We start from the raw sequence: 15600 nt of genomic DNA, 5'->3' as shown, positions 1-15600 counted from the left end.
GATATCTTTAATCAAACAACCATTTTTCAAAAGATCCATGAAGTTGTTAAGCAAGAACTTTGAGACTGGATTTGGACTGTAGTTAATATCAACAGTTTGCTACAATGGGTTCAGGACCACAGATTGCATGATCAGTTCTGCATTTCAGCACCTTTTACTGAACAGCTCCTCCAAAAAAAATCTAATTAAATTTAACTCCTAAACTGGAATTCAAATGGAATTTTACTGACACTTTTATTATTATGAAGAAATTTGCATAGTGGGGCAGGGCGGGGCATGATTGTCTCGCAATGACTGTTTAAGCTATACTGCACTGACTAACACTGTAAGAAGAGGACATGTTAGAGCCTCCTAGTTCCTGTGTTTCTTTTGTTGCTTTTGAAAACACACAGTGATCCATATGAACTTTATGGAGTAAAGCCGGAATGCTGGATGAAGCATCTAATAAATTTAGTGCTGATGGTCGATCAAATCCAAAAGTAAGATGGCAAAAAAATTTTAATGTATAATATCTGAAATATTTTACTGCATAAATAAAATAAAATACAGTTTTTAAACAAATAATTTCTATTTTTTTCTATTTGAAAAAATAAATAAATAAATGAATGCATTGTAAATGAGAAGCATTAAAATAAGCTGAATTTCTCTTTATTATTTTGGAAAATTTCAGTAAAACGATAGTTTGGGATTATTTTCAATAAAATGAGAAAACGTCTGTTTTTTTTCACCAATCCACTAAATATCACCAGTACAGTATGTTCTCCGGTACTCTGATTACCATCATCTGCTCTTTAAAGGATTTTTCATTCTGTGAAATCTAATGAAATGTAATCTGAATAAATCTCACTAATACTGATTGGAAACACCAGTTCTAGTTAGCATGTAAGAAATTAGCCTAAACACTGTACGTCTTTCAGCTCAGATCTTTACTGCGGTCTGACAGCACAGAGTGTCTTTCACACTAAACGCTAATCAGCAGCGTCCATCCCACAAGAAGTGTGTGTGTGTGTGTGTGTGTGTGTTCGCTCTCTGTTGCTGAATCCAGTCTCCAGCTGACACACTGATAAAGTGCAGATGGAAAGTAAGGTGTTGATTAGTTTATTCACCACAAACACCGGCATATGTGTGTGTACTGAGTGTAAGAGTGTTGTTTTCTTTCCGTGTGTGTGTGTGTTTAGGATCTCAGGTGTTCACTCTGAATGGGACAGACCCAGAGGGAGATGAGGTTAGGTATGATATCAGCTTTGAGAACGGATCTAAAGAATACTTCATGGTCGAGTCCAAATCAGGACGAGTTACTCTGATCCAGGAACTGGACCGAGAGGTGACACCTACACTAACACCTAAACTATATTCCAACATAAACTATACTCCCACATTATACACCCAAAATGAACTATACTCCAGCAAGTACTGTACCACAACACGTATATTATAAGGTGGTATAAAACGTTTCGAGACTTGTGCGCCACAGATCCGATCTCGTTCGCCGGATGTCCTCCCTCAGACGCATTGAAACCTGGCAGTGGAACTTGATATTGGCACCTGAGGACAAATTCTCGATGCACAATGTTGTGGATGTGGGAAAAGAAGATGAACACGCACTCGGTCTGTGGACCTGCCTCGCCTTTTCAGTCATGGAGATGATGGACTCTTCCACTGTGCAGAACTCATGATCGTACACCTACACTTGAGTTTCATCACAGTAATGATCCTCGACATGAAGGTCGAGGTCCACGGCACGATGACGGTCTTCTTGGCAGGCTCCCAGGGGATGAGCTCAGGACTGTTCCATATGACACGTCGACAACGGCAGCAATGTTGCAGATTGTTCTACGATGATCATCATGCACGAGTTGCTGAATGGTTTCAACATTTTTAGGGGTTGAGCTCGTTGAAGGTCTTCCCGTTTGCTCGTCATCTTCCAGTGATGTTCTTCTGCTCTTGTAGGGCGTGCTGCTAAAAAACATCTCGGATGTCACGTGGAACGTTTATGTGGCAAATTTGCCGGGTTTCACGCAGAATTTCACGTTTGCTCTTTGTTCTAATTTGCTCTCTTTAATGAAATCGCAGATGTGGGAACGCACGTGAGTCAGAACAGCACCAGTCGCACGTGTCCCCATGTACACCAAATGGTGTCCCCATGGGTGTCCCCATGATCCAAACAAGGATCATCAGGTTGTCTTTTGGCACACTGACTTATTAAGTTCGGTGCTCATTGTGACTGTGCGTGCAGCTTTGTGCTGCCATCTGTTGGTGTGTTGTAAAACTAGTTTTGAGATGTTTTAATACCACCTCATACTCCTATAATCCCACATGTTCTACACTCAAGATGTTCTATTCTCCAGTGTGTATGTGGTTATGATGATTTTGTTTTCATATGCAGGCTGAAGATGAAATTGTGGTGTTGGTCAGCATCACTGATGGAAGGAACAAGGTAACACTGCTTGACAGATGTTGCATTTCTCTCTTGTGCCAGATGTGGATAATTTTTTATCATTGTGAAATTGAATTGATAGACTTTAATGTCTTTACATAATATTTTAGTCTTCTATAATATTGTAATGTTAAACGGGTAACTTTTTAAGGTGGGACATTTAAATTGGTACATTTTAGTTGTGAAGTAGGTGTAGCGTCATGCATGCTGAAGGCACTAGTGCTGATGTTACTTCCCAGTGTAATGAAGGTCAGGTTGTATTTATTTGCTCAGGTGGTAGAGAAAGTGCACGTGTTCGTCTCAGATGCTAATGATGAAAAGCCCGAGTTTCTCAACCTGCCCTACATCGCTAACGTCCCTGAGGTCAGAAGCATCATTCCATACGAATACGCTTTCATATGATTTGTCTGTTTATTTTTAATATGAACACTGTGAAAGTAAAGGGGGCGGGGCTAGCTAATAGTAGCTAAAAGTTTTGAAGTGGACTTTAATAGTAATAAAATGATGAAACGTGGACTTTGTTGCTGTTTCTAATTGGTGTGATGTTGAAGGACACTGCGGCTGGACGCAGCATTTTTAAAGTTCGAGCTGTGGATAAAGACCTGGGATCAGGAGGAAGCGTCACATATTTCCTACAGGTGAGAAAATTCATTATTAATTACACTACTTTTTTATTTTTAATAATACTATACATTATAGAGCCACATGTTTGTGGACGCCTTAATACAAGATTTTGTGCCTTTTGAACAATATCCATTTCCATATTTAGTCCTCATTCGCTGTTATAATGAGCTCCACTCTTCTGGGAAGATGTTCCACTAGATTTTGTGGAGATTTATTCAGCTACAGGGGTGATAGTAAAGTCAGGTACTGATGTAGGTGAGAAGGTGAGGGGGTCTGGGGTGCAGTCAGTGTTCACATTCATTCATGTTCAATAGGTTTAGGTTAGAGATCTGTAGCAGGAAATCTTTCAACCCATGGAAAGCAGATCTTCATGGAGCTGGCTTTCTGCACAAAAGTCATGCTGGAACAGGTTTTGTGTCTCTTCAAGTAAAAGATGTCCGATACAATTTTGGGAACATATTGGAGGAAGAACCACATCTGTGTGGAAAAAGTGTTTAGGCGTCCCAAAACTTTTGCCAATACAGTGATATTTATTGTCTGTATAAAACCCTGAACATCAAACCCCATAAAATCTGTTCAAATCCTTTATTTTTTACTCTTTTTATCACTAAGTTCTTGTTGATTAATTCTTTATAACAGCAGGTTTATATTAATACACTCGTACTGTTTTTGGACATCATCAGGAGGTCACACATCATTCACTCTGCATGCAACTATAAATGGCTAAAAAGTATGATGCCATTAATAATAATAATAATTACAATTACGAATAAACATTTGTAGGAAAATAATCAACTACAAGGCGACGACATCTGTAAAGACATTGCAGAAGGTGGTCAGAAGAAGTGCTGCTGCTTTACAGAATTACTTTAATCACATTTGGGTGCAGACTGGATCTGTGTGTGTGTGTGTGTGTGTTTTGGTGAATACTCACACATATACACACTTATCATTATATCCTTTGTAAGTGAGTCACTGCTGCTTTATAACCCTTTATAAACATGTAATCAAGTCAAGTCAAGTCAAGTTTATTTGTATTGCGCTTTTCACAACAGACATTGTCTCAAAGCAGCTTTACACAAATCAACAGTGAAGGTGAATGGTGTGTGTTTATCCCTGATGAGCAGCCGTGGCGACTGTGGCAAGGAAAAACTCCCTTAGATGTTATGAGGAAGAAACCTTGAGAGGAACCAGACTCAAAAGGGGAACCCATCCTCATTTGGGTGACATCAAGAGTTTGATCATAAATCTTTCAACAATACAGAACATTTACATTTACATTTACATTTGCGGCATTTAGCAGACGCCCTTATCCAGAGCGACGTACAAACGTGCTTTAAATCTCTAGTAGTGAATAAATCTACACTGGTACGCAAGATTACAAACTCAATATAAATATAACTCGAATTCTAACACTGGAGAGTGAGAACTAACATGAGTACTGGAGTATAAGATTATAAGTAAATGTTCTTTCTACAGTCTTTGGTATAAAAGTAGGAGCTACTGAGCTCAACATTTGTGATCATCACAGATCCAGCATCAGCTTCTCCATGCCAGAGCCTTTAAACACTTCAGGAGGTCCAATGTCAAACTCCACACATGCAATGGGATCCAATTGGCACTGGTACGTCTCTAGATGGTTCAGGATGTTTTCGAGTTTGGCATCTACTTCTTTAAAGTCCATAATCTTCATGAGGTGGGACGTGACTGGAGCTGGCCACACCTCAGGAAGCCTCGGGATGGGGAGAGAAAGAGAAGCAGTGGAGAGGAATTAGCGTAGCTGCTGTTCATGATATTAACAGCACAAGTTGATAATGTGCATGTGATCAGATGTTCTGGAGCACAAGGTTATGATGTGATGTGTGTTATGTGTAGGCTTTGCTAAAAAGATATGATTTTAATCTACACTTAAACTGGGAGAGTGTGTCTGAGCCCCGAACACTGTCAGGAAGACTATTCCAGAGGTTAGGAGCTAAATGTGAAAATGCTCTACCACCTTTAGTGGACTTTGCTATTCTAGGAACTACTAGAAGCCCAGAGTTCTGAGATCTCAGGGAGCGTGATGGATTGTAGCGTGTTAAAAGACTGGAGAGATACATGGGAGCCAATCCATTTAGTGCTTTATAAGTGAGTAGCAGTAGTTTGTAGTCTATTTGAAACTTAACAGGAAGCCAGTGTAGGGACGAGAAGATTGGGGTTATGTGGTCATATTTTCTTGACCTTGTGAGAACTCTGGCTGCTGCATTCTGAACTAACTAAAGCTTGTTTATTAATGACGCAGGACATCCACCTAGTAATGCATTACAGTAGTCTATTCTGGAGGTCATGAACGCATGGACGAGCTTCTCTGCATCGGATATGGACAACATATTTCTTAGCTTAAAAATATTTCTAAGGTGGAAGAAGGCTGTTTTTGTAACTTGGTTGATATGATTATAAAAGATAAGTTGCTGTCTAAAATAACTCCCAGGTCTTTTACTGTTGAACTAGTGGTTACAGAACATCCGTCTAAATGCAGGTTGAGATGCTGGAGCTTCTGTATACTAGTTTTTGGGCCGATGAGCAAAATCTCCATCTTATCAGAATTTAAAAGTAGAAAGTTATGAGTCATCCAATCTCTTATTTCTTTAACACACTCAGTTATCCGGATTAATTGAGCGTATCGCCTGGTTTAGATGAGATATATAGCTGAGTATCATCAGCATAACAATGGAAGCTAATTCCATGCCTTCTAATAATATTTTATAAGGGAAGCATGTATATTGTGAAGAGCAGGGGTCCTAGAACTGAACCTTGTGGCACGCCATAGTTCACTAGCATTAGCCTGGATAGCTCTCCATTTAAATCCACGAAATGGTAACGATCGGACAGGTAGGATTTAAACCAGCTTAATGCCTGTCTCTGAATGCCAATGTAATTCCGTAAGAGATCTAGGAGAAGATCATGATCTATAGTGTCGAATGCAGCACTAAGATCTAGTAAAACTAACAGCGAGATGAAGCCTTGGTCTGAAGCTAAAAACAGGTCATTAGTGATTTTAACTACAGCAGTTTCTGTGCTATGATGGAGAACTGGGCAGCGACAATCTTTTCTAAAATCTTAGACATAAATGGGAGATTTAAAATGACTTCACACAGTGTTAATACTATATTTATATTTATATTTATATTATATTGATTTTATATTTATACTGATTCTGAATCTATAGAATTTGTTTACACAGATATTATTCACCTCATTGATTAATTATAGCTGATTAAATATTAATTAAATATAATATAATAAAAGTATATTTTTACAGTATAGAATAAAGATAATAATTAATATTGATTTAATGAAACAATAGTATGGTATTAATAGTGATGATGATGATGATGATGATGATGGTATTCATAGTAATGATTGGTGATGATGGTGGTGATGATGATGGTATTAATAGTGATGATGGTGATGGTATTAATAGTGATGATGGTGATGATGATAATGGTGGTATTAATAGTGATAATGATGATGACGGTAATGGTGATGGTATTAATAGTTATGATAGTGATGATGGTATTAATAGTGATGATGGTGATGATGATGGTGGTATAAATAGTGATAATAGTGATGATGGTGATGATGGTGATGATGATGGTAATTATAGTGATGATGGTGGTATATTGTTTAATAATCATTTACATTTACATTTGTGGCATTTAGCAGACGCCCTTATCCAGAGCGACGTACAAAAGTGCTTTGAGTCTCTACTAATCATTCATTATGAATTTTTTTAGACGTCTCCTAAAACCAAGTTCACGGTGGACGGTCACAGTGGTGTGCTGCGTATCAAAGCAGGCGAGCAGCTGGACTACGAGACCTCCAGCACACACTTCATCACCGTGGTAGCAAAGGTGACCTTCATACCAAACACCATAATGCACTACTCAGTGATTTCTAAGGGATTGTGGATTGTTATTGGTCAGAAGGTGTTGATAAGTTCTCTGTTACAGCAGCTCCAACAGCAGTGCATGTTTATATTAATGCATCATGGTTTCTATAGCAACAGTTTAGTCAGATTTCTGTTAGGAGATGTTTATGTTTATGTATATGTGTGGAAGGCGTCTCCAGTGTCAGTGTTTTATAGCAGTCAGAAGTACACCTGATTTCTGTTTATACCCAGTGTGAGAGCGTGAGAGTGAAAAGAGAGGCTGCTGAGGGTCTGAGTGTTTATAGCTGCTATAACATGAGGAAATGACTTATAGCTGATGAGTTGCTGCAGCGTCAGAGGAATAAAATATTTTAAAAAGTCTAATTTGGGAAACTTTCATCTGCTGTGTTCAGGACGGTGGAGGGAAATATAACGGAAAACACCAGGTCATGACATCATCAGCCACCATAACCATCAACGTTCTCGATGCCCAGGACACGCCCCCAACCTTTGTGGAAACACCGTATTTCGCCTACGTTTACGAAGTATCAGAGCCGGTACGTATACAATTATTATTATGATTATTATTATCATTACTATTGTTATTATTATTGTTATTATTATTATTATAACTATTATTATTATTATTATTATTATTATAATCATCATTATTGTGATGATGATGATGATGATGATGATGATAATGATGATGACATTTATTTATGATGATTTATTTTATAATGCTGATGATAAAGATGATTATCTTTAAATTAATATGAACTATAATAAAGATTCTATAATTATTAATATTATTATCATGAGTCTTCATCACCATCATCATCATGAAGATGTTGATGATGATGATAGTGTTGAAGTTTATTTATGAAGATGATCTTAATCTTTTATCACCATCATCATCACCATCATCATTGAGATGATATGGACAATGCTGATGGTGGTGGTGTGGGTGATGATGATGATGAAGATGATGGTGATGATGAGGAGGAGGATGATGATTATTATGATAAAGAATATTGGCATGATGATGCTGCTGCTGATGATGATGGTGATTATAATGATAAAGAAAATAATTATCATGATGGTGATGGTGATGATGATGATGGTGATGGTGATGATGATGATGATGATGATGAAGAATATTATCTCCTGGACACTTTTTTGGAATGTTACTGTAATTAGTGGAAAACAGATTACAATAAAGGCAATTAATTTTTTTTGCTGTGGACCATGTGGAGGCCGAGAGATTATATGCAGTGAACAGAAACTGTTGAGCAAATAAGAGTGAGAATGAATGTTGTATGTTGTATATTAAGATCTATATATGGAGAAGGACTGCATGATGAATACAGGCACAGAAAAGCAAAGAAGCAGAATGATGACTGGCTAAAAAATCCACTGGTTCTAAAGCTGCTGGTTCTGATCGGACTGGATTAATACCGAATTCAATGCATGAAAGAGATGCGTTTAGATCGTGACTTTAGACTCTGGTCAATCCAATCTCACTCTGGTAGTTTAAACTCGTGCTGGATCAGAAAAGCCAGCACGAGTCCAAACTAGTGTGAGACTGGATTGAAATTTGTAACATGGGGCTCTGAAAAATCTCAGTAAATTAAAATACAGGATTTTACTCAGTGTACAGTGAACAGTAGAGGTGTGAGGATCTCCACAGCGCCCACTAGTGCACGGGTTGTTGTACAGTATTCACAATATACAATAAAAATAATAGAGGGTAAAAAAAATCATTCATTTCATTTTACCCTTCATGTGTTCAGGGCTCGGAAATATTCACAGTGTCAGCCAAGGACGGGGATCAGGGCAACCCAAACCCAATTCATTACTCCATCATTAACGGTAAGCAGCGTAATCACAATATATTATTATTGATTATTATATAATCATAGATCAGATCCATTTATTTCCAAAGACACTGAGAAAAAAAATCTATCTTTAATACAAAATAAAAAAGACAATTTTATTTATTTATTTATTTATTTATTTATTTATTTATTTATTTATTTATTTATTTATTCTATTTATTTATTTGTTTGTTTGTTTGTTTGTTTATTTGTTTGTTTGTTTATTTGTTTGTTTATTTGTTTGTTTGTTTAAAACATTTCTTTTTATTGTTTTTGTCATATATTTTATCAAAGCAATTGTTGCAACAAACTTTTTTCTAACTTTTATTCAAAAAAAAAATAAATAAATAAAATAAATAAATAGAATAAATTAAATGATGACCATATTATAATTATAATCATACATGGCTTCATAAAAAGTAAAAAAAAATATTTCGTCAAAATTATTAAAGCCACTTTTCTGTTATATTTGTACAATATTAAAATAAAATAAATTATATATTTGTTCTTTTTTTTCCTCACTATTTTTCAAGGTATGCATGTTTTTCCAAAACTTCTGAATAATAATAATATAAAAAATGAAATCGCATTTTCTCCCTTGACTGTTTCCACCAGGAAGTGATGGCTCCTTCAGCATCAACAGCTCAAGCGGTTCCATCATTCTGATGTCGTATCCTGTCCAGCTGAAGAACGAGTTATATGAGCTGAAAGTGAAGGTATGCAGGGAGAACGATGTGCTGTGTCACAGTGGATAATCAAAGATTATTGTTTAAGCTGTAAGTAAAAGGTTGACTGTTTAATGATTGGATCCAGGCGTGGGAGGTGGCGCCTGAGGGCCAGCTGCTGGACTCGGCTGTAACTGTGGTGACTATCCGCGTGGTGGATCTAAACAACCATCCGCCCACGTTCTACGGCGAGGCGGGCAGACAGGACAGATTCGAGCTGACCATGTGTGAACATCCTCCTGAGGGAGAAATCCTCCGAGGGCTGAAAATCACCGTCAATGATTCCGACCAGGTCACGAACGGCCGCTTTCACATACTCTGTTAGGTCAAAGTATTGGAACACCTGACCTTTCCAGACATATGTGGTTCCTCCTCAAACTTTTGGAGACACAATTGTATCGTACGTCTTTGGATGCTGCAGCTTAAAATTTTCCCTTCACTTGAACTAGGAGACCCAAAACCTGTTCCAGCATGTAATTTGTGCAAAAATCCATCTGCTTTACATGGGTTGGAGTCAGGGGCGTAGATTACGCGGGGGACGCGGGGACATGTCCCCCGCACTTTTTATAAAAAGTTAATTCGTCCCCCTCACTTTTTTAGTGGAGGAAAAAAAAAAACAGGTAACACTACACATTTCGTCCCCCCCCACTTTTGAAATGATGGCTACGGCCCTGGTTGGAGTGAAAGATCTCCTGCTGTAGAGATCTGCTTTACTCCAGACACTTACATCGGTGCCTGACTTTACTAGCACCCTTGTAGCTGAATGGATCTCCACAAATCTCCACAAAATCTAGTGTAACATCTTCCCAGAAAAGTGGAGCTCATTATAACAGCAAATGGAGATTAAATGTGGAAATTTCAAAAAGAAGCACATAGCAAACTTATGGTCAGGTGTCTACAAACTTTCGGCCGTAAAGTGTACAATAGTCAGCTGGAGGAACGTTTACAGTTAATAATCTCTGCGTGAACACAAACACAAAACATCTTCAGGATGATGACGTAGAATTTCTCAGTTATTTCTGAAGAACTTTTGTGTGTTTTGTTTCTTCTCTCAGGGAGCGAATGCGAAGTTCAGACTCAGGCTGGTGGGACCCGGGAGAGTTCTCCGTGTCGTCCCTCAGACTGTCCTCAACGAAGCCCAAGTCACCATTATTGTAGAGAACTCGAGCGCCATCGACTATGAAAAACACTCGTTTCTGACATTCAAGGTACAAAACCACTGAAAATCGGAGGTAGAGTTCACACACCTCTGTTTCTCTGTAAACATGGCCAGAAATATGGCAAATATGAGACATTTTTATTTTCCTGAAAAAATGATGTCACTTTTATTTGTTACCTTTTATGTTAAAGAGCATCTTCTGAATAAGTTCCTACATTATAGCAGCTATAAACACTCAGTCCCCTCACATTTAATACGAAAAAAACCTGCAGCTTGATGTAATTTTTAACAAAGAAACCGTGAAAAAGTGTAAACCTGCCTGTCCTGAAGATGGAAATGCACAGATTTACCACTGACACTGGAGACTTCTTCCATACACATTACATAAACATTTAACAAACAAACTCCCAGTTATGTGTTTAGCTCCAGAGGTGTACAAACTTTTGCATGGAACAAGCAAAGTCACATGTTCTATTCATCATGTTCATGTTCTTGCTGCTTTTTAGAACCATATAAATGTGTGTATCATGTAGTAGAGCAGTTACAATTTGGTGTTTGAGTCCAATTCTCTCAAACTGACCACTGGATGTTCTGCATGCACCTCATAGTAAAGAGTCTCTGAGGATTTGAGAATAAGGATTGTTGATCTCCACAAAGATGCCGAGGCTGTAAGAAGATCAGTATCACCCTGAATTTGAGTTACAGTACAGTGTTCAGGGTCATACAGAAGTTTTTCCACACGGGTTCCACTCAGAACAGACCTCACAAGGGTCCATCAGAGAAGTCGAGTCCTCGTGCTGTGCGTCAGGTGCAGAAGCTGCTTCAAAAACAGACACATGAGTGCTGCAGCATTGCTTTAAAGGTTTCACCACACGGTCTGCAGGCCATCGACCCAGAAGGAACCTCTTCTGAAGCTGCTCACAAGCAAACCCTCAAACGCTTTGCTGAAGATGACCTGTCCAAGAACATGAACTACTGTAACCATATCCTCTGTTCTGATTGGACTTAATCTTAACTATTTCGGCTCAGATGGTCTCCAGCATGTGTGGAGTCACCCTGGTGAGGAGAACCAAGAAAATTGTGTCTCACCTACAGTCAAGCATAGTGGTGGTAGCATCATGGTCTGGGGCTGCATGAGAGCTGCTGGTGCTGGGGAGATTTGGTTTATTAAAAGAAGCAAGGATTCCAACATGTACTGTGACATTCTGAAGCAGAACATGATGCTCTTCCCTCAGAAACTGGGCTGACCTGCAGTTTTCCAACATAATAACGACCCCAAACATGCAAGTAAGATGACAACTGCCTTGCTGAGGAAGCTGAAGGTGAAGGTGATGGAGTGGCCAAGTATGTCTCCAGACCTGAACCCTATTGAGCACCTGTAGGCTTAAGCAGAAGGTGGAAAAGCTCCATGTGTGTAACATCCAGCAGCTTCGTGATGTCATTATGGAGGAGTGGAAGAGGATCCCAGCAACAACCTGTGCAGCTCTGGTGAATTTCACACCCAGGAGGAGTAAAGCAGTGCTGGATAACGATGTGCTCCACACACTATTTACACTTTGGACACAGTTTTACATGTTCACTGAGGGTTCACTCACTTTAGTTGGCAGTTATTTAGACAGTAATGTCTGTATGTTGTTATTTTTAGAGGACAGTAAATCTGTACTGCTACACAAACTGCACACTGATACTCTAAAATATATTCAAGTTTCATTTCTATAGTATTGTCCCTTGAGAAGATACTAAAATGGTTGGTGAAATGTGAGGGGTGCACTTACTTTTGTGAGATACGATATATACTGGGATTTCTATCAAATTTGATAACATGAGAAAATATTGATTTAGATTTTTAATGTGTATATGTTTGGGATGAATCAGTTGTTAGCAGTGGAGATCGACACCCCGGAGCGCTTCAGCTCCACCGCAGACATCATCATCCACCTGCAGGACATAAACGACAACACGCCTCATTTCTCCTCCGAGGTTTACATCGCCAGGGTCCCGGAAAACTCGCCTGGGGGCTCCAATGTCACCACCATCACTGTGAGGGCAAACACCAACAATCCAAACACTGAGCACATACGTTTAATGTACAGTGAACATTAGACAGTAGAGAATAAGCAGAAAACATCAGACAGTAGATATTAAACAGTATAGATTAGACAGAAGGTATTAGGCAGCAGAGATTAGACAGTAAATATTAGGTAATAAAAATTGGACAGTAAACATTAAGATGCAGAGATTAGGCAGTAAATATTAAACAGCCGAGATTAGACAGTAAATATAAGGTAATAGAGATTGGACAGTAAACATTAAGCAGTGGAGATTAGACAGTAGATATTAAACAGTAAATATTAAGCAGCAGAGATTAGACAGTAAATTTTAGGTAATAAAGATTGGATGGTAAACATTAAACAGTAGAGATTAGACAATAAATATTAGGTAATAGAGATTGAACAGTAAACATTAAACTGGAGATTAAACAGTAGAGATTAGACAGTAGATATTAAGCAGCAAAGATTAGACAGTAAATATTAGGTAATAAAGATTAGACAGTAAACATTAAGAAGTAGAGATTAGAGAGTAGATATTAAGAAGCAGAGATTAGATAGTAGATATTAAACAGTAGAGATTAAACAGTAAACAATAAACAGTTGAGATTAGACAGTAGATTTTAAGAAGCAGAGGTTAGACAGTAAATAATATATATAGTAGTAATATAGATTGGACAGTAAACATTAAACAGTGGAGATTGCACCATAGATATTAGGCAATAAAGATGATACAGTAAACTTCAGATAGTATAGATTAGGCAGTAAACATTAAGCAGTACAGACTGGACAGTAGACATCAGACAGTGGAGATTAGACAGTATTAGGCACAGTTTACTGGACAGAATTAAAGCTCTTTCTCCTTGTGAATATTTTGATGTCACAGGCATCAGATCCAGACTCTGGGCTTTGGGGAGAGGTGAAATACTCCATCTACGGCTCTGGAGCTGATCTGTGAGTTCTGTTCAAATATAATGGCACCCTGCTTTTATCTTTATTCAAAACTTTAGAGAGGACAACATGTGGAGGATTCTTACCCCTAATTGAGTCTACATGTCCTGTTAAAATCTATAAGTGATTATAAATGTCTCATAGCAGATGACTAGATGACTAGAAATGTCCCCTGTCTACAGGTTATACATTTATGTATCTATTGCCCCTAAACCATTTTTGTGTGGCCCCTAATTGTCTTTATTACCCCTACCTGACGCTTGTGCCCCAGTTATAGCTGCATGGTGTTTTGTGGGATTTGATGATTATGAAAATACAAACTGTACTTTTTGGACATTGCAGTATAAATCCAGCTCATTTACACAATGCCCTATATAGTGAGTATGAAGCGATTCGGGACACAGTCCCGGATTTACTCAGAGACAGGAGCGAAGCTGAGAGATGATCCTCTAATCCGATTAGACGAGTAAAAATAGCCTCGCGGTGTGAATCCGAGTCTAATTAGCATGTGATGTGCTGTGACAGGTGTAGGTATAAGAGAGAGAAGGAAAGAAAGAAAGAAAGAAAGAAAGAGAGAGATGCTGATGAGAAGAAGAAAGTGAGCGGAAAATGTAAAAAGCCGCTAATGTATGCCTTCATCCCCGTCCTGGAGCTGGAGGTGCGATGAGAGACGTGTGAAAGATCACAGCTCGCAGAAGACTTGTGAATTCTCAGCAGCTGAGCTCCGGCTCACCAAAGCACAGAGAGAGACTGAGTATCCACAGGGTTTAGAAATGAATTTGGAGACTTTTCATAAAAGGATTTAACACTTAAATGGATTCATGCAAAAAATAATGCCTATATTAGCTTACTAGCTGCTAGCGAACAATCGACTTATTGGTGGAGCTAAATGACATTTGGAGTTTGTTCTGGATACCTTGAGATAATAAAGGTTCTTAAAGGGTTCTTAAAGGGGTTCCGTGGATTATTAATGGTTCCTAACTTTTAATCCTCACTCATTATAAAACAGTCTGTTATAAGGTTCTAATTCAAGAACATTATGAAGAACTGAAGAACCGTTATAGGTTGTAAAATTTATAAAACCGTATCAGTCCATAATTCTCCAGACTTGAGCATGAACCTCAGGAGTAAATATTGGTAATCATGTATGTTGTTCCTCAGGTTCCTCATCCACCCAACCTCAGGGATCATCTACACTCAGCCTTGGGCATCTCTGGATGCAGAGGTGAAGTCAAAGTATAACTTTTATGTGAAGGCAGAAGACAGCGAGGGGAAGTACAGCCTGGCTGAGGTCTTTGTCACGGTTCTAGATGAGAACGATCATTCTCCAGAGTTTATTGAAAATTTCCTGGAGAAGACCATGATCCTCGGCACTGCTGTGAAAATAGAGGTGTGAACTTTGCTTAATATCAATTAGAAACGTTATGCAGGTGCTGAATTACTGAATGTTAGCCTGTAGAACCCAGTGATGGATCTGGTTGTAAAGTTCAAATGGTAAAGAAGGCAATAAGTGATGTTGTTCCCTCCTTGTGTTCAGGCTGTGGATGAAGATGCAGAAGAACCCAACAACGTCATCGAGTACTCCATCATGAAGGCTGAACCGGAGAATGTTTTTTACATCAACACCAGCACGGGTGAGATCAGGCTTAAGTCGTTCATCAAGTCCATGGAGATGGTGCAGAACATCACCAAACAATATGACTGCAAGTGGTCAGTGGTGGTCCAGGCACGAGATCGAGGATCTCCTTCGTTCATGACCACCGCCATGGTCCAGCTCGACATCACTGAAGCTGTAAGTCACAGTTGCATTTGTACTTATGTCAGACGCACATATCAGAATGAGCGCATTAATATGAACCTGCTCTACTC

General features: G+C 38.6%; 1 protein-coding gene across 2 annotated transcripts in view; it reads left to right on the top strand.

Annotated features, from left to right (window-relative positions):
• The window catches only part of LOC124388465 (cadherin-related family member 1-like), a 41102-nt gene that overhangs the window by 23327 nt on the left and 2175 nt on the right, over positions 1–15600 (top strand). For both annotated transcript variants that reach the window (XM_046853105.1, XM_046853107.1), the window contains 14 exons: positions 1179–1324; positions 2387–2437; positions 2711–2800; positions 2989–3075; positions 6838–6954; positions 7385–7528; positions 8765–8843; positions 9464–9564; positions 9662–9865; positions 10629–10781; positions 12608–12772; positions 13667–13734; positions 14893–15121; positions 15269–15523. In XM_046853105.1, the coding sequence (XP_046709061.1) occupies positions 1179–1324; positions 2387–2437; positions 2711–2800; positions 2989–3075; positions 6838–6954; positions 7385–7528; positions 8765–8843; positions 9464–9564; positions 9662–9865; positions 10629–10781; positions 12608–12772; positions 13667–13734; positions 14893–15121; positions 15269–15523 (1889 nt within the window). The remainder of the gene's footprint in view (positions 1–1178; positions 1325–2386; positions 2438–2710; positions 2801–2988; positions 3076–6837; positions 6955–7384; positions 7529–8764; positions 8844–9463; positions 9565–9661; positions 9866–10628; positions 10782–12607; positions 12773–13666; positions 13735–14892; positions 15122–15268; positions 15524–15600) is intronic.

Source organism: Silurus meridionalis, chromosome 7, assembly GCF_014805685.1.
Source record: "Silurus meridionalis isolate SWU-2019-XX chromosome 7, ASM1480568v1, whole genome shotgun sequence".
Taxonomy (NCBI): domain Eukaryota; kingdom Metazoa; phylum Chordata; class Actinopteri; order Siluriformes; family Siluridae; genus Silurus; species Silurus meridionalis.
This window is presented reverse-complemented; position numbering and strand designations above follow the sequence as displayed.